This window comes from Palaemon carinicauda, chromosome 11, assembly GCF_036898095.1.
Source record: "Palaemon carinicauda isolate YSFRI2023 chromosome 11, ASM3689809v2, whole genome shotgun sequence".
Classification (NCBI taxonomy): domain Eukaryota; kingdom Metazoa; phylum Arthropoda; class Malacostraca; order Decapoda; family Palaemonidae; genus Palaemon; species Palaemon carinicauda.
The window spans coordinates 55,878,345-55,905,535 of record NC_090735.1 but is presented as its reverse complement, the minus strand read 5'-3'; the positions used below and the strand labels follow the sequence as shown (position 1 = coordinate 55,905,535).

General features: G+C 35.5%; 1 protein-coding gene across 5 annotated transcripts in view; it reads left to right on the top strand.

The window, feature by feature from the left end:
- Positions 1-26,874, top strand: part of LOC137650018 (transient receptor potential cation channel subfamily A member 1 homolog) — a 195,536-nt gene extending 168,662 nt beyond the window's left edge. For 3 of the 5 annotated variants that reach the window (XM_068383025.1, XM_068383023.1, XM_068383024.1), the window contains 6 exons: positions 860-2,488; positions 2,670-2,875; positions 7,304-7,565; positions 14,835-15,075; positions 16,608-16,742; positions 25,177-26,874. In XM_068383025.1, the coding sequence (XP_068239126.1) occupies positions 897-2,488; positions 2,670-2,875; positions 7,304-7,565; positions 14,835-15,075; positions 16,608-16,742; positions 25,177-25,914 (3,174 nt within the window). In that variant the 5' untranslated portion in view covers positions 860-896 and the 3' untranslated portion in view covers positions 25,915-26,874. The remainder of the gene's footprint in view (positions 1-859; positions 2,489-2,669; positions 2,876-7,303; positions 7,566-14,834; positions 15,076-16,607; positions 16,743-25,176) is intronic. The other 2 variants (XM_068383022.1, XM_068383021.1) reach the window with 2 other exon arrangements.
- Positions 26,875-27,191: the final 317 nt, after the last annotated feature.

The following is a 27,191-nucleotide window of genomic DNA, read 5'->3' as shown; positions in this document are numbered from 1 at the left end:
TCGTGTGTCCTGGGGAAATACTTACTGTCTGTCATAAGTATGTATATTCATTAACCATCTCTAGAGGTTCATCCATAACTCTAATTTGTTGTCGTGTCTGCATTTTCATTGAACATTATCTTAGCTTTACTCATATTCATTTTCGGTCCTACATTTCTGCTTTCTCGATTCAAATCTATCATCTCTTGTAAGTCCTCCCATGATTCACTAAACACAATTATGTCATCTGCAAATCTTAAATTGTTAAGGTATTCCACATTGATATTAATTCTTACATTTTCCCAATCTAAATTATCAAAAACTTTTCCTGGGGATGCTGTGAATAATTTAGGAGAGTTGGGGTCTCCCTGTTTAACTCCTATCTCAATCAGAATTTTCTCACAACTTTATATGTACTTCCTGTATAGATATCTTCAAGTGTTCTAACATAAGATCCATCTAATCCTTGTCTTTGAAGGGCTTTCATTGCTGAGGAGGTTTTGACAGAATCAAAAGCTTTCTCGCAATCTACAAATGCTCTACATAGTGGATTGTCATAATCTGTTGAATTTTTATTAGCTGGTTAATTACAAGGTCATGGTCAGTTGTTGAATACCCACTTCTAAAGCCTGCCTGCTCTCTTGATTGATTAAAGTGTAGTTGTCTTTTTATTCAGTCTAATATGGTATTTGTCAATATTCTGTATATATATATATATATATATATATATATATATATATATATATATAATATATATATATATATATATATATATATACTGTGTATATATATATATATATATATATATATATATATATATATATATATATATATATATATTGATGGCAGTTTTATCACAATCATCCTATTTTTTTTCCAGAAGTGAAAAGGATAACACAGGTGTTGAGGTAATATCAATGACATCTCTAACAGGCGAACCTGCTACAACACTCATGACAAATGCAAATGGAAAACAAGAGGTTCAAAACGGAGCGATCAATTTAGATAATGACGACAGCAAAGGTGAAGGAACTGCTTCTGTAACGAGTATACAATCTCCTAGTAATAATATCCCTATCATTCACGGAAATGTTCATTATTCTAACTCTGATGTACATCGTTATGCAACAGCAGGCGATACTGACCAATGTTTGAGGCTTCTTTTACAACCAAATGCTGATATCAACAGAAAAGGTACATATGCTATGACACCTCTACACTTGGCTTCTCAGAATGGACATGAACACTTGGTAAAGGAGTTGCTGAGTCTTGGTGCCAATAAATATGCAACAGACTTAGAGGGTTTGATACCACTTCATCATGCAGCTCGCCATGGCTACCTAAACTCGGTTAAAGAATTTCTAACTGGAAACCACGATTACCAACAGCTTACTATCAAATCTATAGTGGGACGGACACCCCTTATGGAGGCTGCAGAATCAGGATTCCAAGATTCTTGTAAAATTCTTATTGGATCAGTTGTTAATGAGACCGACAACCAAGGTAACACGGCTTTACATCTAGCAGCTAAGAGGGGATATACAGAAATTGTGAAATTTCTTCTAGAGAATGGGGCTAATCCAAAGTGCCAAAATAAGTTAGGGGTTACTCCCATTCATGAAGGAGCTCATCAAGCAACAGAAAGTTGTTTACAACTACTCTGTGAGGCTGCAAAACCTGATATATTTCAAGTAGATAAAAAAGGAAGAACTGTTATCCACCATTCAGTGACTCAGAGATCTGCTAAATGTCTGAAGTACCTACTGGAAAATGAATATTTAAAAGACCAAATAGACACAAATAGTGAAAAGGGAACTCCGCTAATTTATGCAATGTATTGCAGGACATTTCTATGTATTAATGAGCTTCTAGATGCAGGAGCTTCTATAACGGTTAATCATAATGGAACCTATCCAATACACAAAGCTGCTGAAATAGGTTATTATCAAGTGTGTGAGAAAATCTTAGCTTTAAACGGTTCAACATTACACCAGAAAAACAAACAAAATCAGACTCCTCTTCATTTGGCAGCAATGAGTGGTAACTTAGAGACTGTACACTTGTTTTGTGATAAGATAAGAGATTCACAAATCAGTCCATCATGTGGAGATGCCATGGGACAAACAGCTTTACATCTAGCTGTCAGAAAGGGTGATGAACAAATTGTTCGAAGGCTTCTTAGATGTAACATAGCCTCTGGAAAGCAAGATTCAAAAGGGCAGAATCCCCTTCACATAGCAGCCAAAATGGGGAAAACAAAAATATGTGAACTGCTTATAGAAAATGGACCATCAAACCTTCATAAGACTGACAAGGATGGGAATTTTCCTCTGGACATGGCATTCAAAGACATGAAGCAAAATAAGAATACTATAATTTATCTCTTGGAGAAAACTTGTTCAGAATGCCCATCCAGATTCCTCAAAAATCCTAAATACTTGGGTAATCTAATGCTTCTGAAGGGTAGGATAAGAAAGTACATGGACAGAGCCCTTTCCAAAGACCAAAGGTTAGTTTGTTAGTATTCTATATTTCTCAAAATTCTGTTATTTACTTGCATGTTTGCATAATAACATTAAAAAAAGAATATAAATGCAGTATTCTGAGTTATGAAGGGGCAGAAAACCTATCATTTATAATAAATTATTTATGTTACATTATGATTAACTCACCAGTACTTTCTCCAACAGACATATTGTTGAGGCAATACTTCAGTGTAACCTTTGGGAGGATGCCCTCTTAGGGGGGAAAGATCTCAAACCAGAGAATTTCAAAGAGCTTGTGGAGGTGTACCCGTCTCTAGCATTGGATGTATTAGGAAAATGTCACAAATCACTACCTCAGGAAGAAATGCAATTTACATTTTCTCTTTATGAGAACAATTACTACATGAAAGGTAACATCACAACTGTTTAATATTGTGTAAGGTCATTATAAACTCAAGGTTTTATAAGGTTACTGCTTGTTGAAACTGCACTTATTAAAATTTACTTTTTACTTACCAAAGATTAAGTATTTCATTTATATGGTTTTGAACTATTATTTAGCATTTTTGTCTTCTTTGAATGATGATACATTTCATTTACTTATTAAGAGTTAGGGTCTTAGTGCCGAAATACTTTTTATTTTTCCATGGAAGTATTTTAAAATATCCAATTTCATTGCATTAGTAAAAGAAAAAATGATGATAAAAGATGTGTACAGATGCCATGTTGTGAATGGTTGCTTAATGTGTATCAAGATGATAGTAAAAAAGTATTCATAAGTTTCTTTTATAGGTGATCCTTGGGTTATGACAACAATATGTTCCTATACTGTGTCAGTCGAGTTTTCACACAATTTAGATCACACCTAAAAGGAGTTTCGATGAAGGAAACCCTATTTTTGAAAAGTTCCTGAGTGGTAGCCAAGGAACACAATATCCAATAAAACAGAATACCAAAGAAATATAGTTTCCCTCAGCTCTAGAGCTAGTGTTCTGCTATAATCTTAAAATCCTTACAGATTCTTTTAATATTCAAACTAAATATTTTCAACAACAAACAGCAAAATATAGGAAATGAATAAAAAGAAACTCACAAAAAACACAACACTTTTATCCACAAACTTATAAAGAAAATCAACGTGGCTTCTTCAATTACTTTAACTGACAAATCAAATAAATCAAAACATTAGTAGAATAGGGGAACAGTCAATAAGGTACTTCAATACTTATATGGAATGTTGAATAGTCTTCTCAGCTGCTGAGATGATGCTGATACAGAAGCTTCAGGCTTGAAAATGTATCAAAAGGGTGGCTGAAGTTCAGGTGAAACTGGCACGATGACTTCGTATTCGAAGACGTCACAGAAAGGGTGGCATCAAGTTGGGGCACCAGAAGTCTTCTCCAAAAATTTGATTATATTATAGAACTATGGCCAGGCTCCAGGTAGTGTTGGCTACATCTTGTAACAAGCAGGAAGGGTTGGCTGCTTCAATTCGTCTCTTCTTCTCAGCCATAAGAGGATTTTGGAGATAGGCGTTTGTCGTCTGAAGGGAAGGTTGAAAACTGGCTTTATCAGACTTCTGGTCTTCTCTGTTTCTTATATCATCAGGATGTGGTTCCTATCTGGTTCAGACATAGTTCCTCTCTTGTCCTATGTCCTTTACTATCTCATCTTGAAGTTTACATACCCATGTGTGGAAGGAGCTAGGTAATTACAATGGGAAGTTGTCATTTCCATATAAGGATTTTTTTAACAATTCTACATCATGATTGGTTTCCTCAAAATCGCCCACTTCGATCCCGCCATAGAAGCTTCTAGAACAATTTTAGGGTGCAATCTTGACCTAGAGTTAAACCTTCACAATAGCACGGCACGTGTTCACCCATGATGAGATTTTTTATAAACAGGGATATCCCTTGAGGATCTGTTTTCTCAAAAAACTGCTGTCTCCACTGATTAAGGCGATGACATCTTGGTTCAAACAAGACAGTTCTTTTATCGCTGCAGGCACTCTCCTCGAGGCTTGGTTTGTTTCGAAAATGCTGAAGACAGTAAAGGGATGACGACTTTGACCAAACACAGTGGTAGTCGAATCTCATCTCACTCCTATCACTTTGGGAATAAATACGTCTCTCTGTTTTAATATATTTCTTCAGTAATATTACATTTACTCATGACACGTTCCTATGTGCAAAGCATGGACTCAGTCTGTATATGGAAACCCTCAGATTCAGGTTTGATTGATCTATTTGAAGTTTTCTGGCATCCTGACATCAAAGGTCATTGACACCAACCTCAGATTCAGGCTCTATTAAACCTTTCTAAGCACCTCCAATGCTGAAATCGTTCAAGGTGACATGTCATCGCCAATACTAATACGGGAGACAATACTACCAGGGTGCTTTGTTTGCCCAGCCCAACCATCTTCCATACTAAGAGCAAGAGTCGAATGTCTCCCCTCCGGAGGGTCTAAGAGACATACAGCATCTCCCCAAAAATTGTTTTTTCTTTTAATGTGTTAGTGGGCCTCCAAGGACTAATATCCACTTTTCTCTTGGTAAGGGTAGAAGAGACTCTTTAGCTATGGTAAGCAGCTCTTCTAGGAAAAGGACACTACAAAATCAAACAATTTTTCTCTACTCTTGGGTAGTGCCATAACCTCTATACCATGGTCTTCCACTGTCTTGGGTTAGAGTTCTTTTGCTTGAGGGTACACTCAGGCACACTAATACATCTTATTTCTCTCCCTCTAGTTTTGAAAGTTTTTATAGTTTATATAGGACATATTTATTCCAATATTGTTACTCTTCATAAAATACTTTATTTTTCCTTGTTTCCTTTCCTCACTGGACTATTTTTCCTGTTGGAGCCCCTGGGCTTATAGCATCCTGCTTTTCCAACTAGGGTTATAGCTTAGCAAGTACTAATAATACCAAAGTAGACTTGTATACCAAAAGTACAACTTCCTACAACCAAGCAAACACGCTTGAGAAGAAAAGAAGAAAAAATTAAGTCAGACACCTACCTCATGATAAAGCTGAAAAGATGGATCATTGCCAATCTAGTCCTGGACTGTAATATTTCCTGCCTTGATACCCATCAGCAAGGAAGTTAGAGATTATTTTAAGAAAAATCTTAATGGAATCATTTTAAAACTTTAGAAATATGTTGTATTAAAAATATATATAGGATCAGTTTTAATTTTGAATAATGGTTAATTTAAAGTAATGTCACAAACCAATGTTGGTAGGGCAGACTATAGCGGTGTTTTCAGAGATACTGTAAGTTGTCACTAGATCACATCTGAAACTAAAGGAGTACAAGGTACTCCTCGCTGTTCTGGATGGAGGAGGAACAGATAACTTGGTCATACAGTACAGAATTTAAAGTAATTTGCAGACATTCAGGATTTTATTTTACTTTTGGATTATTTTACCTATTTTATAATTCTGTTTCAGAAGATGTTTCTGAGGAAGTACAGTATAAGCTATGTGGGTTTTGTGATAAAGAAAGATGACAGGTACTTCCCTCAATGGTGGGATACTCTCTGAGGCACGATTGTTCTCCTATTTCGGGCCTCTCGTAGATACAGATGCAGGTTAGCTGATAAAGTCTGTTGGTCGAGATTTGTTAGCAATACTGTGCTGTTGGGCATAGGAATTGTTTTTGAGTGATCTTGTTCTGTATTCTTGTTGTGTCTCGACCAAGGAACAAGCTTTCTTTATAAATCTTATGAGGAGTGCATAGGACGCACAATACCTCTCGGGGAAGTATGTTGCATGATCTGGTTAAAATTCTGAGTAAATGAAAAGTCTAGTGCTTTCCATTCTAAGCATAGCTTTGGATCATTTTGGCATTACAGTACTTCTTGCTAGCTAAGATACTACCGCTAGAGAGTTATGGGGTCCTTTGACTGGTCAGACAGTACTACATTGGATCCTTCTCTCTGGTTACAGTTCTTTCCCTTTGCCTACACATACACCGAATAGTCTGGCCTATTCTTTACAGATTCTCCTCTGTCCTCACACACCTGACAACACTGAGATTACCAAACAATTCTTCTTCACCCAAGGGGTTAACCACGGCACTGTAATTGCTCAGTAGCTACTTTCCTCTTGGTAAGGGTAGAAGAGACTCGTTAGCTATGGTAAGCAGCTCTTCTAGGAGAAGGACACTCCAAAATCAAACCACTGTTCTCTAGTCTTGGTTAGTGCCATAGCCTATGTACCATGGCCTTTAACTGTCTTGGATTAGAGTTCTCTCGCTTGATGGTACACTCGGGCACACTATTCTATCTAATTTCTCTTCCTCTTGTTTTGTTAAAGTATTTATAGTTTATATAGGAATTATTTATTTTAATGTTGTTACTGCCCTTAAAATATTATATTTTTCCTTGTTTCCTTTCCTTACTGGGCTATTTTCCCTATTGGGGCCCCTGGGCTTATAGCAGTCTGCTTTTCCAACTAGGATTGTAGCTTAGCAATTAATAATAATAATAATAAAGAGATTTTTCCAAATGTATCTTAACCATATAAATGAAAATTGTGAGACAGAAAAACATAATTAGAACATACAATATATAGTTTATCTAGCTTAATCAATTTTCGTACCAGAGCAGTTTCTATACGAAAATGGAATGTAGGACATGAAATACCCCATAATGATCTAAATGTTATTGATCATGCATGTTGGCTATTTTATTGCTGATTATATTCCCTATGGACAATGATTTTCCAAGACATTTATAAATATTTAGCCTCATCTTCCTTAAAGGCAAAAAGTACTCGGGACTTATCAAGTAGACTACTACAGGGATCTCATTTCTTAATTCATTTCAGAGGGGGAAAGTCCTTTCGATGAGGACTGTGGCAAGCTAAAAGGAGATGCCTTGGACCACCGTCCAAACGTCAAGGAATGGGCTAAGTCACACCCAGTCATGTTAATGATTTCAAAAAATGAATGTGCTTTGCTGAAACACCCAGTCACCATTGCTTGGCTCAGACGCAAGTGGAACTCCTACATTAAGTACATCCATTCAGCATTACTCTTCACTGATTTCTTGTATCTACTTTCTCTCATTTGTCTAATGGCAACTACATGGTATGTTGACATGATTTGTAATCTATTATACATTCTCTGTATTTTAACACTTTGAGCACAATTGTACCGGATAATTCTATGAACTTTGGGGCTTATATACAACTTATTTTATATACAGTCATTACCAGTTATTTTCTTTCTTTCATTATTTACGGGTACAAAAATTTTACAAAACATATTAAATTATTTTTATGATACTTCTCTAATATTTTTATTGCTTCTACTCGAAGCTGTGTCGACATCTACTCCAAAATAGAAAGTTCCTGTTTTCTCCAACTCAAAATTCCTCCCTGCCTGTAAACACCACGTCACCTGGAAATTAACTTAGTTGATGGCACAGCCATTTGCCTCTTGCTTTTCAGTTCATCTCGTCACCGGTGTTTAATAAAATGTCCTCATTTTGCCTAGAGATACAAATAAAATTTTGATAGTTAATTTTGAACTAATATAAATCACAATGTGATCCAAACTTTGTTTTTCTGGTTTAATATAATGTAAACGTGGCGGCTGCAGTGTTATGCTTATATGTATGGAGGAATATTGTTCACTTACATTCCCTTTTTCTTTGAATATATGTCAGCTGTTAGTTGACTCCTTTGATTAGAAATTAGAAACAAAGTAATTTAACATTTAGAGATGTCTTTTTGTGTTGTGTGTGTAAAGGTAAATCCAAAGAAGAGTGAGAATACAAGGTTAACTTTTAAAAGTTTTGCATAGCGGATATATTTCTTTCTTGTGTTATCTTTACTAATTCCACAACCTTTCTGCTTTCGAACCACTTGAGTTTTGAGGTAGTAAGTGATTGTGTCCAATCTTTTTTATACTGTACCTTCATTAAGGCGTGAATATCTAATAAAGATGGAGTCGATATATCCCCATGAAGACAGAGGTTAATGTTTAATTGGCAATGAGCCTGGATCAATTGGAATCTCAACCATGTCTATTTTTCTAGGCTACTTAATGTGCCAACCTAAGTCTTTTGAATGCATTCCTAGCCTAGAGAGGTTTAAAGTATACTTTACTCTACTTTAAATGCTGCTTTTCTGGTCCTATACAGTACAGGAACCCTACTCTCTACAGGACCTTCACAGTCATTTCATCATGATCATTCAAAAGCATTCTACATTTCACACCACATATTGCACTTTCATTGTTAAATCCACTTTATCGAAGCACTTAGATAACGAGAAAGACTTCAGTTTCCTCTTGAAAGCCTTAATATCTTCAGTCTTTCGGATGTCTATTGGGAGCTTATTGTGTAGTCTCAGGGTCGCTTATTTAAAGGCTCTAGAGCCTACATAACAATAATTTGAAACCATCTGTAACTATTCTCATGTCACGATTTGTTGGCTGCACACAATATGCAGCAATTCTCTTAGATATTTTGGACGTCTAGTTCTGATAACTTATGTAGTGCAGTATCATTAGATTGAGGTTAGGTTTACATTATTATTTATAGATTTTTACCATCTCTTAATAATAACTATCCATTAATAAAATGAAAATATTGATCCTGGTTAATATGAAATACATTTCATATTCACACTGCATTGTATCTGAACTTCAAATGCAATTTTGTAATCTACTGTTTTTTACTGATAAATGAAAGGAAAGTTAAATGCTTCTTCAAATCCAGCAAGTACTCACACTGAATAATGGATACAGTTTTCAATCAGATTTTTCTATTGTTTTATAATGATTTAAGTGGTATGAGATGTCTTCTCCGGGTTTGTCAGCAATATTGTGCTGTTACACATAGGAATTTGTTTTGGGTGGTCATGATCTACAGTCTCTTTGTGAATAGTGTCAGGGACAATTTTTACTTCGTAAATTTTGAGGAGTCAGCAGACGTTACTATTGTGTTTTCCTCTTCCAGTAGTGATACTTTGTTCAGACGACTCGTTGGGAGGTTGGGTGGGCCATAACCATCCCAAGAAAGTACAAAGATGTTGGTCTCAGAAATTTTAATAATACCACATCAATATTCTGGAGTCCATGGCAGTCTTCTTGTCCCTCATGAACTTATACCTGAAGGAGAACATTGATATCCTCTTACACCTCATTAACAAAGTTATAGTCTATTGATTCAACAAACAAGAATCGAAGTCTCCTCATTTAAAACACGTAATGATAACCGTCTTTACGTTGGATCAGAAGAAAGGTTGGCATTTGTCAATGTCTCTCCTTCAGTGAGATCAAATCTCTGGCCTTCAAGTGGATCTGTTTGCAATGAGCTTCAGCATGATATTTCCCTGTTAGGTAGCACCGAAAGTGGTTCAAGCCGCAGTGGGCATGGACATTAAATTTCGTCAATGTCCCTGGATGGGAGTCGTTGGACGACAATTTGCGGTTTCCACTGTTTAACCTCCTCGTGAAGGTTTTGAACAGGTGTAGATCTTTCAGGGGATGGCGGCCCTGGTGGTTCCTTGGTAGCCAATGAGCAACTGGTTTCCCATGGTCACGGATTTGAGTCCCAACTTGTGCCATGACCAACTCGATTCTGTCTCAGGACGGACAGCAAGGGATTGTTAATGCTTCATCATGGAGATCGTACAATCCTCATCTCATGTTTGATTTCACCCTATTCCTGGAAATGGAATTGAAACTTTAATGTGATAAGTGGGTATTTGTGGAAACTATGAGTCATCTAGCACCATAACTCAGTATGAAACGTCATGGACCAAATGGGTCAAATATGTCAAAGACAGAAATCCAGGGTTGATTACTATGGATTTTTGTTTAAGTTTCAAGCTTACTTTGCATGTTTAAGGTCTGGCCTCATCCACAATTTCGTCGTACACTTCGGCCCCCACGCCTTTGATGTCGAATTTTACTCAGATCTCTTCAACAAAGTTCCGGAGGTATGTGCAAGGCTACGGCTGTTGGCTCTACTGAAGCCTATCTATTGGTCTTAGGACAAAGTTTTGCAATTCACTTCGGACATAGGCAGCTTCTACTGTATTCTAGATCCCACTCAGAAAGTCATCTTAATTACGATGGCTTCCGGTGCTCGAGTTCGTCACGTAATGATTTCTAGAGACGAGAAATACATTGAATTCGTGGAAAACGGTGAGATTAATTTATACCCTGATGCCACTTTTCGGACCAAAAATTAACTTCCCTTTTCACCTTGGGGTCTATGGAAAATAGTTCCCCTTCAAGGTGATCTTTTCTTTGTCTAATACACTGGCCAAAAGTGTATTTGCTGAGAACAGTGCAGTTTGAGGGTAGTCTTTTGTTTTAAAATGATACAATGGGGTCTGAATTGTCTCTAAACCAGTTACGAATTAAGATTACTTACTTTATATGAAGAGCGGACCCACCTCGTAAGACTTCGGGTCTCGGCCCTAAAGTCGTGGCTTCCTTCAAGAACTTTTTCCTGTATATGTCTATTGGGGGACTGCAGACATATGCTGGTCGGAAGTCCACTTGGGTTTTCTTCAGGCATTAAATGAAGCAATTGGAGGACACGTCATTTTTATATGGTGGTCGAGGTGGTGTTATCAACCCTACAGCAACGACGTAGCCCACAATGCGTCCTAGGGCACTCCTTCAGCTTGTTATTAGCAATGAGTAAACAGAAGTTTTTGCTTCAGGGAAAAAAGGAAAAACTGCACTTCATCATTTCCTTTTGAGGCTCCCAGGTGTCTTTAAAGTGCTTTGTGTGTTCCTTCAGTGCTTCAGTCTAACTTTCTAAATGTTGTTAGAGTATAGCTCATTTGGTTTGGGGGTTTAAATCCCTTGTTTGGTACAGATGTGATCATGTGTCTCTTGATCAGATTTATCTTGTCATAAGTTTCCATCATACTTGCCAAATACTTATGCTTCGTCACATAGGTCGGAGCATTTATTGGTTCAAGGTCTTTTATGCAAAGCCTCCCACCGAGTATAGATAATTCTCTAGTACACTTCCATCAGGACGACATGGCTCGAGCCCAAAACAGAGATTCTGACATAGGAAAAATCTATTTTTGGGTGAGATATCCATGTCATCCTGATGGCCCGCCCGTTACTTCATTTTTCTCCCACCCCTTTGCTCGTTGGAGGCTTCTATTTCACAGTAGCTCCACTGCGATGTGGAATGAAGCGGCAGGTTCGTATGGGAGCACCGAAAGGTGATAGGATATGTAACGGCTTCTCACTTATCCTTCCCCTTAGAGGATTAGACTGGGAAAGGTCTATTCGGGGTGCAGATATCTATGGTTATCTTAGGATACGTCCCTGATTATACACGATATCTTCGGATAGTCATTCCAGGAGTTAGAACCCCATGATACCTGATGGTAATTCCCTTGTAATGTCAATCGCAGAAATATTATACAGTAGGAAGCAGCCGGAGGGACCTTCCATCAGGATGACATGGCTATCTCACCCAAAAATAGATTTTTCCTATGTTAAAATCCCTTTTATTATACTGTCTAAAACTTTAAGTTATAAAAGCTGGTTAGTGGGTATAGATTTAAAATTCAAGTGATTACAATTTTACTTGGAGTTTAGGATTCGTTATCTTTTAAACTAATCTCAAAGGATGGTCAAATCTACTAACTCTCTGGTGTTCCCGCCCATGACAAATTCATTGTTAGGCTCATGACTTTCGGCCAAGGAGCAATGACGTCGTGTCATCCTACATGTTTTGACGTTTCATAAAGTAACTAACAAAGGAATAAGAATATTAAGAAACTGAAAATTGGTTTAGAAAGCTGGATACATTTTCTACATAGCTCTTATGATTACATGAACAGTTGATGACAAAGGATTAATCTAGATTGTTACTTTCCCATGTCTTTCTTTCGCTATCTCACCTCCATTAGAATGTGGGATTTAGCAAAATGAACATTAAATAAACAGAATTTTGGTAATAAAGTTTAGTATTTTCTATATTCACCTGATATTTATAAACTAGTCCCTACTCCCCACTGATCAGTGATGTCAAGAGACTAATAATTGGGTTTGCGACTTAAGAGAGCTAAAAAGTAAAAGGTAAATGGTCGTATCATCAACTAAGTTAGCTGCCATCAATTGACAGATGGCGTGGTGTTTCCCCGAGGGTGATGTGATTTGCAGGAGAGAAAATTAAATCTTTATTTTGTGATAGTTGTTGGCACAGCTTCAGGTACAAGCAACATGATCATCAGACGAGTATGAAAATAATTTCCCTCATTAAAATTATACTTACATATCAGTGGAAAAGATATTCATTCAGCTAGACATTAACAACATTGTAAAGAAATATTTTTTATAATTTCAGTGTTGAGTTAAATAAAATGGCTAAAAAAGCCCTGGGCTTCAGTGCAAATTATTTGTAGGGGTGATTGGTGCTCAAATTGTTAAATATCAGTACTGTAATATTATTTCCTTATAAACATTTCAATGCGAGGTTTTTTCTTTATGGGTTACATGTGAAATAGATTATATCTTCTTTTACCTTGTATGCTGTCTCCCTAACTCATATCAGGTCTAACTCCTTCTCAATTACTATGTTGTGTTGAGCAAGCCTCACCTGGTATCACAAAGCAATCAGATTTTTTTATGCTGTTCACACTTTTTTCATAATAAAATCAATTTGTTTCAGCTGCTCCAACATTATATGTCATAAAAATCTTTCTGACCTCCCTAAATATTATGTTTATTCATTCTATCTTTGGCTCTGTCAAAGTTCATATATTGCTTCGCCACTATTATTTTCTCATTTGTTATATCTACGCCTAGTAACTAAAAAATCAGCTCTGTGCATTCCTATAATGAGTCTATTTAGGTCTTTTCCTCTTTGGGATACATAGATAACTTTATCCAATTTTTGTTCTTCTTATATTCCTGACTTTTGAGAGTTGATAGTGAATACTGTATATGCATTACATTTACCTTTTTCCCTAAGATCTTTATATATTTCTATTCATTTTACTCAATTCTATTACATCTACCAATTTCATATTTGACTAATAAGATGCCTACTCCACTGCGTAGTCGTTGCTATTATAGTATGCTATCTACCGCCGATTTTGCTATCTACCACCCCTTTCTGAAATTTTGAAATTGGTTTATTATTTTGTTTATGAGACCCCAATTAACATTACTTTGCAATTAACTGGGAAATCACCTAATACTGTCATTGATTGGTTTAATGTGCCTGGAAGTGTGTAGTGTGGTGGTTTCAATAGGAAAGTTCTGAGAAAAGGCGAAGATGTATTTCCTGCTTTCTTGAATGATGTAAGATATGTTTACAAGCAGTAGTAGAATAAATTTTTTATTGAATATTTTTCATAGATTATTTTCTTTCAGTTTTGTAATATTTGATTTTTCATTTGATTAACTTGTAACATTGTTGTATGATGTGCTTTGAATAATTTGTAAAAAAAGTTTCCCTACAAACTGCTTATAATTATGCACCAATGTTGTCCAACCAATAACTATTAATAAACTATCATTAAAGTGCAATGAGGATAACATACTGGTGGTAAGTAATCTGTTTGATAATCCTCATCAAACAGGAGGATTAACATTGACGGTAAATAACATACTTTGTGGTAGATACCATACTATAGTAGAAATTCGACGGTAGATAGCATACTATAATAGAAATTCGACGGAAGATAGCATACTGTAATAGCACCGCGTAGTCTCTATGCCCTCTCAGCATCCCCTTTATACCTCAACTTTCTAAATCAAACAAATATCATAGATTCTTCTAGCCAACTTTTCCACCACTTAAATTTTGTTTACAAATATTCCTAAATCTATAGAACTTCCTAATGAATGTGCAAATTAATGAAAATAGGAAATTTTGGTAATATTGCCAAAAAATTACATTCAGTAAACTACCTTATGAGACCATTCAGCTATATTCCTTTGAGATTCCTTGCATTGCTCCCTAATTAAAGACAATTATGGGTACTAGGAGGTATTTTATTCTTTTCACAGAATTTCAAAATCTTACCAACAAACTGAGCTCACCAAATCTTCTCATAATACAGTATTGATATTTTTATAACCCATTCACTAGGAATTTTGCTAAAGACAGAAAAGCAATGTTGTCTGATATGTAGATAGAAATAGTAAAAATAAAATACAAGATTAATAATAGTAATAATTTAGGTCAGAGGAAAAATGCCAGTCAAATATATGGGACTATGAAAGATGGCTCATTTAGTATATAAAAATATCCTTGATAAAAATTAGGCAATTATTTCATATTTTAAATGAAAATGATGCATGAAGAGAGATCACCCAGAAATGGGTGACAGACAATTCATAAAAAAATCTCTTTTACAGGAACTGGACCCAATTATCAAAACCAACTACTTTCAATATTTCAAAAGAAAACTTTTGTGCAGCTGCGAATGCACTTGATCAAAATAATGATGTTACTGAAGAACCCACAGAAGTTCATTCAAATGAGACTGCAGTAGTACATAAATTTAACCAGAGGGTGAAACCATACCTAGGTTTCTACTACTGGGTAACTTTCTCCTGGGTCTTCAAATTCTTTTTGGAAATCTTTTATGTGGTGAGGGTAAGTATTTATAGTGGATAAGGATTAGCTGTCTTTGTAGGAAATGAAAAGGGCAAGAATTCTTTTGGGTTATGAATACAGTATTGTTATTAAAGGAGAGAAAATTAAGAGTGCAAGAACTCTTTATGGTTATGAATACAGCATTGTTATTAAAGGAGAGAAAATGAAAAGAGCAAGAACTCTTTTTGGGTTGAGTACAATATTATTATTAAAGAAGTGAAAATGAAAGTGGCAAGAACTCTTTTGGGTTATGAATAGTATTGTATTAGAAGTGCAAGAACTCTTTTAGGTTATGAATACAGTAGTTATTCAAATAAAGAAAATAAAAAGAGCAAGAATTCTTTCGGGTCACGTATTGTTACTAATGGTGAGAAAATGAAATGAGAAAAACCCCTTAGAGTTATGAATACAATATTATTATTTTACAGTTTTAGTCAATTAATACGTAGTGATATGAATACATGAAAGGTAAATTTTCCTTATGTACTCATTTGACAAGATGGAGTGATTTAATATTTTCTAAGCACAGAATTATAGAAACTGGTCAAATTTCATCACAAGCAAATCTGTAGTTAGTAAGCACAACAGGTTAGAAAAGATGGATTCTTTCATTTTTATCCTAAAAATAACCTCAAATACTGTACCACACCGCATTCTTCAATCAGTCTGTAAACCAAATATATGCAGTGTAAATTTGAGTTAAAGTCAAATTGGGGGTTCCTGACATTTACCTTCATCTCTCCCTTTCGGTTATGTACCCTTGGATGATACTAGTGCCATATGCAGTCATTGGCCACTATCAATTTTGAATCAATATCTCAAACTATATAACTTACAATGAGAAATCTGTTCAGAACATAATTTAGTCTTCAATGAAAAAAAAAAAGAATGGTCAATGGCTAGAAAGGTTTATGGAGTCAGAAAATTTTATATCAGATGTTACCATGACACACAAAAGCTCAGACAGAAATATATTATAGTTGTGCTTCAGCATTTAGGGAAAAAACCTTCAGCTTTTATTTCCCTTTCAGATATAAAATAGTTTTACAAAAGATTTTTTTGCAATGCTGCTTTGGCTTGCTAAATAACTGCTAGAGACCATTTGAACATTACCATCTTTTGCATTCAGATCTTCCCAGATACAGTAGTACCATCCTCTTCGTAATACTAAGTATATAGTTAATTCTAATAACCATGTTTTCATCATAAGGTTCAAAACTACACGATATTGAATCAATGGAACTTCAAAAGTTCAAATTTGCAGCGAATGTTTTTATGTTGACAGGCTGACATAGTATTCTTATATTTCATATTTGAAAGATCTATTTTAATGGTATTCCTGCTTTTAAGATATCTTATGTTAATTAGTCATTACTTCTCTTGTAGTTTATAAATTTTCATATTTCTCTTCATGTTTCCTGTTAGAGCCCTTGGGCTTATAGAATCCTGCTTTTCTAGTTAGGGTTGTAGCTTAGATAGTAATAATAATAATCTATGATAATGAGCCATCATTCTTTATCTTTTTTTCTTAGCTAAGGTCAATATATATCTCTTCAGAGATGAGATCCCACATGATCACACAAATTAGTCAGATGATCTTCACGGCAGTATTGATTTTTTCTCCCCTTGGGATGTGTTACCAGGAAAGCCTTGGGTTACTACAGGAGGTAAGTTTCATACTCACAATCATCATTCTAGGTTCATTGATTCTCACCATTTTATCAGTTCACTGGTTTCCTAAATATATTTTTACTAATGCTTGCTGGTTTAAGGTCTAAAATCTATTTCACGGATAGATGAGTAGAGTGATGATATTTAGGATCAAAGAAAAGGCACTGGTGCCAAAAAAAGGCAGTTGGTCCCCAAATGTAACAATGAATGAGCAATGCTTTCAAAATGGGAGCTTCTCTTCAAGAAATACAACTTTGTTGAATTTAAGCAATTTAATTAACAGAGCAGTAATTAAACAGATTCCCTAGGGGGACCAATGCTTCCTTGATAATTGATAAACAATGCAAGGTGGAAATAGAAGATAAAGAAAAATTAAACTACTCAACTTATGTTCATATAAATGCCCACCTGCTTCCCTCCCCCCCCCCCCCCACCAGTAATGTCAAGAGACTAAAGATCTAGAGATTAAAGGGCAAAAGGAACAATGATGCATCAGCACCAAGATAGTTACCATCAGCACCACATGACTCAATGGTTACCAGAAAGGGGCCCTTTGTAAGGAGAAAACAGGTACTGTAATATTCATGATGGGGTAGGTGGCAATATTTAAGGGGGCCCACCTCCTGATTTTTTGTTGAATATTTTTAAAATCAATGAAAATTATTAAATTCGCCCACTCGTCTCTGGCATCTTTTCTATCACAGTGACAAGTTGTACAACAAAATCTTATATGAAAAATTTAAACACCACTAACCCCCGTTTCTTTAAAGACAGGGCAGTATGGCCCATAGATTTGATCTTGGTCTGTCCTTTGCATTAGTTACTTTTCTTATTATTCACTTAATTTATCTTTAAATTATATCTATTTGATTTATCATACGTCTGGCAGTTATGTAGTCTACCTTGGGTCTCTGACTCACTCTGTCACAGCAAGTTGAAGTTCAGTCAGTGCTCTCTCTTTAATGTACCGGATATATGCATTGTAGTTTAGCACTCTGTGTTTTACCCTTTATTCTCGTTTTATCATGTTTTAAAGTATTTCATAACGTGAATTAACATTCAGTTATGTATTTTACCACGTCTATACATTTCATGCAATGAGTGAATGAATGAATAATTTGAAGTTCGCTGGCATCCTGACATTGAAGGTCATTGATGTTGATATTGTTCATTATAAATAAAGATTAAAAGAATATTCAATCAAAACCAGAGAAGTAAATTTGTTATAAAAGTTGAATAGCATTAAGAAGACCTGCTTCTGATATAAATTTAAAAATGCCCCTAGCATTATACAACACATCATGATGTTGGCCAGCCAGCAGAAACTCGTGTGTCATCTGAGTGTGACCAATGCGGAGACGACAAAGAGTGATCACCCATTTTCGGGACATCCCATTATACCTCCAAGGAGATATAACAATCGCAATTTTTCTCATCTTATTTTCGGTTAAACTATCCCAATGCTGCCAATTGTTATAAATAGAAATATTAATTGCTGGTAAAAAATCATTACAGACAATGGGGTAACTTCTTGATAGCAACTCTGCTGCAGCACTTTTTGCCAGTGAATCTGCCTCTTCATTTCCAGACACATCTACATGTGCTGGGACCCAGCAAAATCGAACTGTTATACCTTTCAGGCTAATAATTAAAACCCACTTCAAAATCTTTAAAACTACTAGAATTAAAACCTTCTAAAGCTTGAAGAACACTTCTTGAAAAAGCTTGAAGAACACTTCTTGAATCACCATAAATGGTAAAATTGCCCTCCTCTTTTAAAGCTATTTTCTCAATAGCAGTTAGTATGCCATATAATTCCCCAGTAAATATGAAAAATATTGGAGGAAGTGCACCTCTACAGATAAAAGAACCACTATACTCCAGCATCAGATTTGGAGCCATTGGTATATATAAAAGTTGATTCCCTACGCTCTCCAACATGTTCCATAAAAAGAGACCTAGCTTCTAATTCAGTCATGTTTTTTTTAACACCAATAAAATATTTACAAAAAGATATCTCTGGTAATTTCCTAGGAGGGGTTGATGATACCTTAATTGGAAGCACCTTACCTCTGATTATATTAAGACTGTTTAATAGTTGTCTTACCCAAAAGCCATAAAGTTGAGGAGATTTTGGGAGCAACTCAAAGTATGTTGAGTGCCTTATAAGGCTTGCAGTCTGAAAAGCTAAAGAGTTAGAGAGTCTTTGTAACCTAAACCAATACCGAATAATGGAAGACATTCGGTAATGGTCTAGAGGTAACTCTCCAGCATCAACATGAAGACTTGGGATAGGCGAGGTTTGTCATAGAGGCGTGGGGTACTAACTAAATCATACAGGATAGGAGGCGATGAATTAGACGAGGGTGAACTCGTAAGCAGGATTTATTGTCTAAAGTTAATTTTCACAATTAAAATGAGCAGTAATCTTCTTCAAACCGAGTAAATTAGAACTTTAAATCTTGAGGGTGCATAACAGAAGAATAATAAGTTTCTCGCTGGCTCTTAGATGATTTTATCAAACAAATACAATGGACTTTACTTTCAAGTGGTACATTAATATACCCACGCGGGGAGAGCGGACGGGAAGACATTTCAACTAAGAAAAACTATTTGACGTCGTATGGCGTAAGGACGTCCACCATGGCCGTGGTACGCTTACCATGGCCGGTGGGACTAGTGAGGGTTGCCCATTCCCAAGTAGGACTCAAACTTAACTGCCTTTACTCGCACAGTCGGTGTATTCTTATTTCCCTTACATTGCTGGGGGTGAAGGCTTGTCTCGCCTATGGGCAGCAGGTGACGTAACCGCACCATACTGGTTCTCACTCTGCGTCCCCTCTCCCCGGTGTACCTGTTGACATGGAAACGGATTCAGTACACGTGTGCTTGGGTCATCAAAAACCCAAGCAAAAATGAAAGCGGCTCGAACTGCTTCCAAAATCCCATGGATCGGGAGACAAGGTGATAGCTCGGCAATATCCGCCCTACTTTCTGCTCATTTACTTTACTGCTTACCCTTTGTTTATAATAATATATTTGTCCGTGACAGGTTCTAAACGTTCCTGTGGACAATCTAATACCAGCATGATGTATTGAATCTAATACTGTATCTTTAATCGACTTGGAGTAGCTGAGAAGTATATTTCACACCCATAACTAATTTTGGAAAAAATTAAGGCCTTGCATAATTTCAAAATAGTTTTACGGTCTGCACCCATAATGTATGGGACAATACTTTTAAAAGTTTCAGAGACTCAAGACATTTAGCTTTCAATACCTTCAAGTGAGGAACCCATGTAAGCCTTGAATCAAAAATCAATCTTAAAAATTCAGTTTCACCTACACATGGGATCCGTTGACCTTTCATGTAAATATCCGGATCTGGATGTACTCCCCGGATACGACAGATGGACAATAGCAGTTTTGCTGGTTGAAAACTTAAACCCAATCCTATCAGGCCAATGAATAATTTTGTCAATTGCAAGTTGTAGTTTTCTCTCAACCATTGCCATTCTAGCTCCAGAAAATGATATGGAGAGATCATTGAGAAATAGTGTTGAGAGAATATCTTGGGGAATGACTGAGGATATCCCATCAATTGCTAGTGCAAACAGGGTTACACTCAGCACACTTCTCCTTGACATTTCATCTCTGAAAGTTTCCCCCACTCTCACTTGAAAAACTCTATGTGAAAGAAATTATTGGATAAACAGTGGTAGCTCTCCTCTAAATCCCAATTCATGAATGGTTTTAAGTATACCATATCTACATGCAGTATCATATGCCTTTTCAAGGTAAAAAAAAAAAAAAAAAACTGTTACATGGTGCTGTTTGGAAGTAAAGGCTTCACAAACAGGACTCAAGTCGTATCAACACATCATCTGTTGAGTGCATTTTTTCTGAATCCACACTGGACAGGGGATAAAATACCTTTCTTTTCCAGGTACCACATCAGTCTTGCATTGACCATCTTCTCCATGATCTTACATAAGCAAGATGTCAATGCAATTGGTCGAATGTTTGCTGCTAAAAACTTATCCTTACCCTGTTTTAAAAAGGCTAAAATGATGGCTAGTTCCAAAACACTGGGATAACTATGATCCTACCATATTCAAATAATAATACTTAAAATAAATAACTTTGTATTAACTGGTACATGTTTAATCATTGCATATAGAGTTCCATCTGGTCTAGGGGCTGTATCATTACAAGTGGAAAGGGAAGAATCAAATTCTCTTTCAGTAAAAAAAGAATTGTAGGATTCCTCCCTTCCTGTAGCGTAATTTAAAACTTTCTTCTCTATGCTGGTGACCAGGGGCTGCTAAACACTTGCATTATACATTTGAGAAATGATCAGCCAGGGCATTATTAACCTCAGTTGCTCCAGTCACATAATGACCATTCACTTTCAACACTGGTGGTGGGTTTGGGGTAAATTTGCCTGCAATCTTTTTTATTTTCCTCCACACAGAAGATGGTGGTGTTCTACTGTTACTGGAGGAAACAAACCACCCATGACTGGCGCCTAGCTTCTTTCAAGGCACGACGGAACTGTGCTCTACATTTCTTATATATAATTAAATTCTCATCACTACGGCGTCTGCGCAATCGTGTTAGAGATCTTCTTGTGGCTCTGTGCGGGGCAGTTAGTTCTGAAGAACACCAAGGGACTGGTTGTCGTTTGAATAACCTTCTTGTTTTGGGCAATGAATTGATTCTTGCTGCATGGAGAGTTCCATTCAGTAAGTCTTAGCATCATTAATATTTTAAAACTGTTCTGCATCCCTCTCAATTTCGCTTAGATCACAAAATTTATCCCAGTCCGCCTTGCTAAGATTCCATCTTGGTGATCTCTGTAAAGGTGGACCATTGTTGGTGTTTATAATGATTGGTGCATGATCACTAGTATGCCATTCATCTAATGTCCTCCAATCAAAATCGAGAAGGCAGTTAGAGCTTGCGATTGATAGGTCAATACATGACAAGTTACCTGTCTGGACATGAAAGTGTCTGGGCTCTCCTGTATTAAGGAGTCCCACATCTTCATTTTCCAAAATTGATGATAAGATACTTCCCTTCGTGTTTGCTAAAACATCACCCCACAAAGGACTACCATTAAAATCTCTAAGTAAAAGAAAAGGTTGAGGGAGTTGTTGAATCACCTCTACTAAGTTATCATATGAAACATTACAATTTGGAGGCAAGTACAGAGAGCCAATTGTATATTTTTTCCCTATTTCATTCTGTACAACCACTGCCTGCAGAGGTGTATGAATAGACAAAGATACTTGGGGAACATCTCAACGAACATATATGAAACTTCCGCCATGGCTCCCTACTTGGTGATCATATGGTGTTCTACTATAACTAATATATTCATGAGGACAAGGAGTATGATGATGAAGTTTGCTCTCCTGTAGACATATAATTATAGGGGAATGCTCATGAATAAGAAGCTGAAGTTCTTCATATTTGGCCCTTAAACCCTGACAATTCCATTGCAAAATGGAGGAAAAAACTATGGTTTATATTTTGGTAGACCACTTGGATGGAGTCTTCTCATTAGCAGTTTTTGATCTAACACTATTTCCAGGTGGTTTTATTAAAGAGGGTCTTGATAAATTGGGTTTTGCATTTATGATTTTCTTTTTGCCTTTTTGATCTAACTGTTGAGGGGGATAGTGGACCTCAACTTGATTTTCAATTCATCTAAATTGACTTCTAGTTGATCAGAAACATCAACAGACAAAGCATCATATTTATTTGATGCCATAATTTTGATATTTCTGATGAAAGGGGGCGAGAGAAATGGAGGTCTCTCTCTTTCCGGATTAATAAGTGGTGAGCTACCAGGTTTTTGCACCTTCCCCAATACAGGTGTACCTGGTAACTTTGTGTCAGGTGGAATCTCCATCAAATCAGGCAAGGACATGGCCTGAGAGAAGTTAGTACTATTGTTGGTAATGGGGGACGAAGGCTGTACAGAAATGGGAAATGACCCAGTTTTGATATACCGTGGCAAAGCCTCAGAGGAAATATGTTTATCTTGTCTTGCAGTACTTTATTATTAGAAGTTGTATTTCTTTTTTTAGAATTACTGGCAATGCTAGGTGGGATTGATGTCTCCTGTGGTAAATTTTCCTTTGATTTTAAGGCCTTTGCATAGCTAGTGGATTTATTCAAGTCTTTTTGCATGTCCCACACTTATGCGTTCTTAACTTGATTTGTTTAGGGCAGCTTCCTCCAACTTATACAGTTCGAATTTCCTATCAGTTGATTTACGATTCAGATTGCAGTTTGAACACCTGGCCTCAAGTGTACATTCTCCAGGATAAGATTTGGAGCAAATACTACACATTTTTTTCATTTTTGCAAACTTTGGATGGGTGTCCAAATTTAAAACAATTAAAGCCTTGCAGGGGATTTTGCTTGAAAGGACAAACTTTAATCCTTTCATTTTCAATAACAATATGGAAAGGTACATCAGCATCCTGGAAAGTAAGCATAATAATGAATGTTCCAGGAATCTTATGCACTTTCCGTACATTTAGTGGACACATGGAAAGTATCTCCTCTGTATATTTGTACAGGTCTTTATTAAAGACCACTCCCCTTCCACACTAAAATTTAGATGAGATTTCATTTCTAATGTAATTTCATCACTGGCTGTCTGTAAGTTAGATAGTATTGCACACTGCATCGAGGATTTTGCATGGATGAGATAACTATTTTTACCATAACGAGATATATCTCCAAGTGCAACGGTTCCTGTTTTTTTATGAATCAACTTACATATTTTAAAATAATTCCCTATTATCCCTTTAGTTTTAGCTACAAGCCACATTGGTGGTTTTGGCTTTCTCTGTGAAAGAAAGGCATGGGTACATGTCTTTTTCAAACCAATCAGCAGGTTTGTATACATCCAAATCCTTTGGGACCTTATCACAAAGAGCTCCCATGATGTTCAAGTTGTTAATTTTAATATTACTAATACAGTATTACAAAAGGCATTAAACGCATCATCATAACTAACAAAAGATATCCAAGAGTCCCATTTTTCATCTCCGAGTCTCATCCTTATTTCCTTTATCAATCCGTAGTACTCAATATGAGAGAGAAACTTAGATTCGAACTGGGGGAGCAATTTCCCCAAGTTTGAGAGCCCTCTTGCCCGTCACCAAGCTTCAGCATGGCAATGATGTGACTTGCTGAAGCTTATGACTTCATCAGGGCATTCTCTCATTAAGAGGGTCATGCAATGAGTGCCTTATGTTATCCCTCGTGTAAAAAAAAAAAAAAAAAAGTTTACCTTTAAAGCAGTTTTTCTCAGTTCAACCTTTTCCCCATTTAAAGAATTATAACTTTCTCATTTTGAACCAATGTTTAAAGATAAATATACCATTTTAAAGAAGAAGAAAAGATATTTTTTTCAAGAAAATAGATTTGTGATAAATGAGATTTGGGGCTTAGGAGTTTAGAGCTTAATTTTCTATTGAAGGTAATGAAAATATTCATATAAATTTTTTCTTCCCTATAATAAAAAAAAATGGTTCATGGAGATCTTTTTCTTTATTATATACTTTCTTTCTAAGTAAGTTTCATTACAATAGCTTTAGAAATAAAGTACTAGAATTAAATTTAATTTTTATTTCTTTTTGTTTTTCATCCACAGAATTTATGCAAATCATTCAATCGTTTCGGAATTTTCAGAAAAAGATTATCTTATCTATATATAAAAGCTGTGTGAATTATTTTGAATTCTGATAAGAAATTCATATATGGCAGTTGCGCCCCTTAAACAGTTTGGAGAAAACAGAAACATGAATATCATAGGAGTATGGAAATAATTAATTTTATAACTAAAGTACTTGTTTACTAGTCAAAGTCATTACAAATTAGTTTTCAGACTTTCTGTGATCTGAATGAGCAAGTACTTACAGTACAGTACTGTATAAAAATATTTTAATGCTTTTGTGGTTTTTTGAATAGCTGAGAAACAAGGATCACTACTTCAATTACCACATAAATCTTTTAGGTTTAGATATATATATATATAAAATTATTTCACTCAATAAAAATCATATCATCATTGGTAGAACTTCAAAAGTTCAAACTTGTAGCAAATGTTTTTATGCTGAACAGGCTGACATGAGTCTCTTTTTAAAGTTTATATGTGGAAGATCTGTTTTGCTGTTATTACAGTTCTTAAAATATTCTATTTTCATTGTTTATTACTTTCCATACAGTTTATTCATTTTCTTATTTCCTTTCCTCACTAGGCTATTTTTCCCAGTTGGAGTCACTAGGCTTATAGCATCCTGCTTTTCCATCTAGGGTTGTAAAAAAAAATTATGCACACAATAAAAAGATAATATTTTATATGAAAAAAAAAAATATTATTTCTCATTTTAGCATATCTTTTTTCAGGACTTTTCATGGCAGTTTGGAATTTTCGCCGTGCTGACAGCCTGGTTACATTTAGTCAATGCTGTAAACCAAGCTCTGACTTCAGAATTCTTGCCGATTGCAAAGGAGTTGTTAGAAATCCTTCTCAAGGTTGTATACTTTCTAGTCACCTTTGTGGCTATTTTTGCTTTCATCTTCCACCTGTTACTGCTAGAAAAAAAGGCTTTTGAATCTGTTCATCAGTCGATAGCTAGCACAATAGTATGGATGCTAGTGGACCTAGGGTATACTGATACTTTTGTTGACACACAACTATCTTATCCAATTCTTAGCAATATTATATTCTTCTTGTTTATCACCACAATCGGCTGTCTCATTGTTAGTTTGATCAATAAAGAAAGAATTGTTAAATCAAAAGGCAAAGAGCTTGATCTTGGTTACAGAAGACTAGTTATCTATACCAGGTTGATATTTAGGTACGACATGTGCTTCCCCTACTTTCGACGCTGGTTTGCTGTTAATAAATACACAGACAGTCACAGAAATCAAACACTTCTTGAATATTATCTTGGTCAAATTGAGAATGGAGATTCCAAAGAGGAATCTACTAAGACTGGTGAGGAGCATATATTGGAACGAATAAATGGGCTAGAATCTATTCTCTCTGAATTAAAAGATGAAATGTTTTCCATAAAGTGGTACCTAAAAAAAATAAAGGATGAAGGTTTAAATACCTCTATAAGTACTCCTACTCTTTAGCTCCAAAAGTTACACTCTGTTCTTTTAATCTAACACCCCATTTTTAAAACATTTCAATTTTCTTATATAATTATATACAAGATTAAAAAGCAGGTGTGAATTTGTTCACAATTTAAACAAGGCATAGCTTTTTCATGACACCAACTCTAGTCTTTGTATTGCCACTGAAACGTATAATGAAATATTTGACAGAGTAAAATGGGCAAATTTATCCAAGAGATTTTAAAGTCTTGTGAGATATATAATTATCGCTGTTGAAAATGTATGAAAATAATGTTTTGTCGTCTTTCCTTTATTACTGTCTTATGTATTTAAACATTTGGATTATGTCTGCTTCCTTTAAGCATATAAATATTACTCTCATTCATTTCTAAAAACATAATTCTTTAAGAACCAGACTTAGACTTCAGATCTGCTAAAGTATAACAGAACAAATCATTCCAATTAAAGACTATCTTTATTTTAGTTCATAACAATACCACCTAAGCCTACTTAACTCTGCTTTTTTCATGAAGCATTGCTTTAACATCCATTTTAAGCTTGAAAAGGCAAAAATGGGGTAGGAAGAGGTCCATAGCTTTACTGCCCCACTCCCTTGCCTGGAGGAAAGGAGTATTGGGCCCTGATCACCAGTGCAATGAACTGTCTCCTGGCATTTCTTTCAACTTCAATCCATCAATAGCTTTTTGTAATTTTCTGAACAGACATAGTTTAGGAAATTGAACATGAATATCCATGTTACTGTTATTGGGTGATGCTGATAACAATCCATTTCTCTCAATAAAGTAAAAGTGTTTTCCATGAAAAACAAGTTTGTGATTTGTTAGATACTATTAAAATATATTTTTGTAAATTGAATTACTCTATGTTTTCTCAAGAAGTACTGCAGTAATTCTATAGTAGCTTGCAAACTATTTTCTTTACAGAACACTAACAATGTTGAATTTTTATACAATATTTTGTAAGCATTTTAAAATTAATGAATAAAATTGATAAAATTTTGGCATGTTAATAATAAATCCTTTTTTTTTATTAGAATAAATTCATGCTACACCATGGCATATTTATGTATGAAAAAGAGTAAATGTCTGAGAAAGGAAATGTAAAATATATGAAGACAACAGAAGACAGTGCTACTAAATTTTTTTTTTTTACTTTATATGAGAAATTGAGAGAAGTTCAAGACAATAAAAAGGAAATCTGGAAAAATAAACATTAAAAAATCCTAAAATAAAAATCCCAAAACAAAAATCAGAATAGAGCAAATTCCTAGGCAG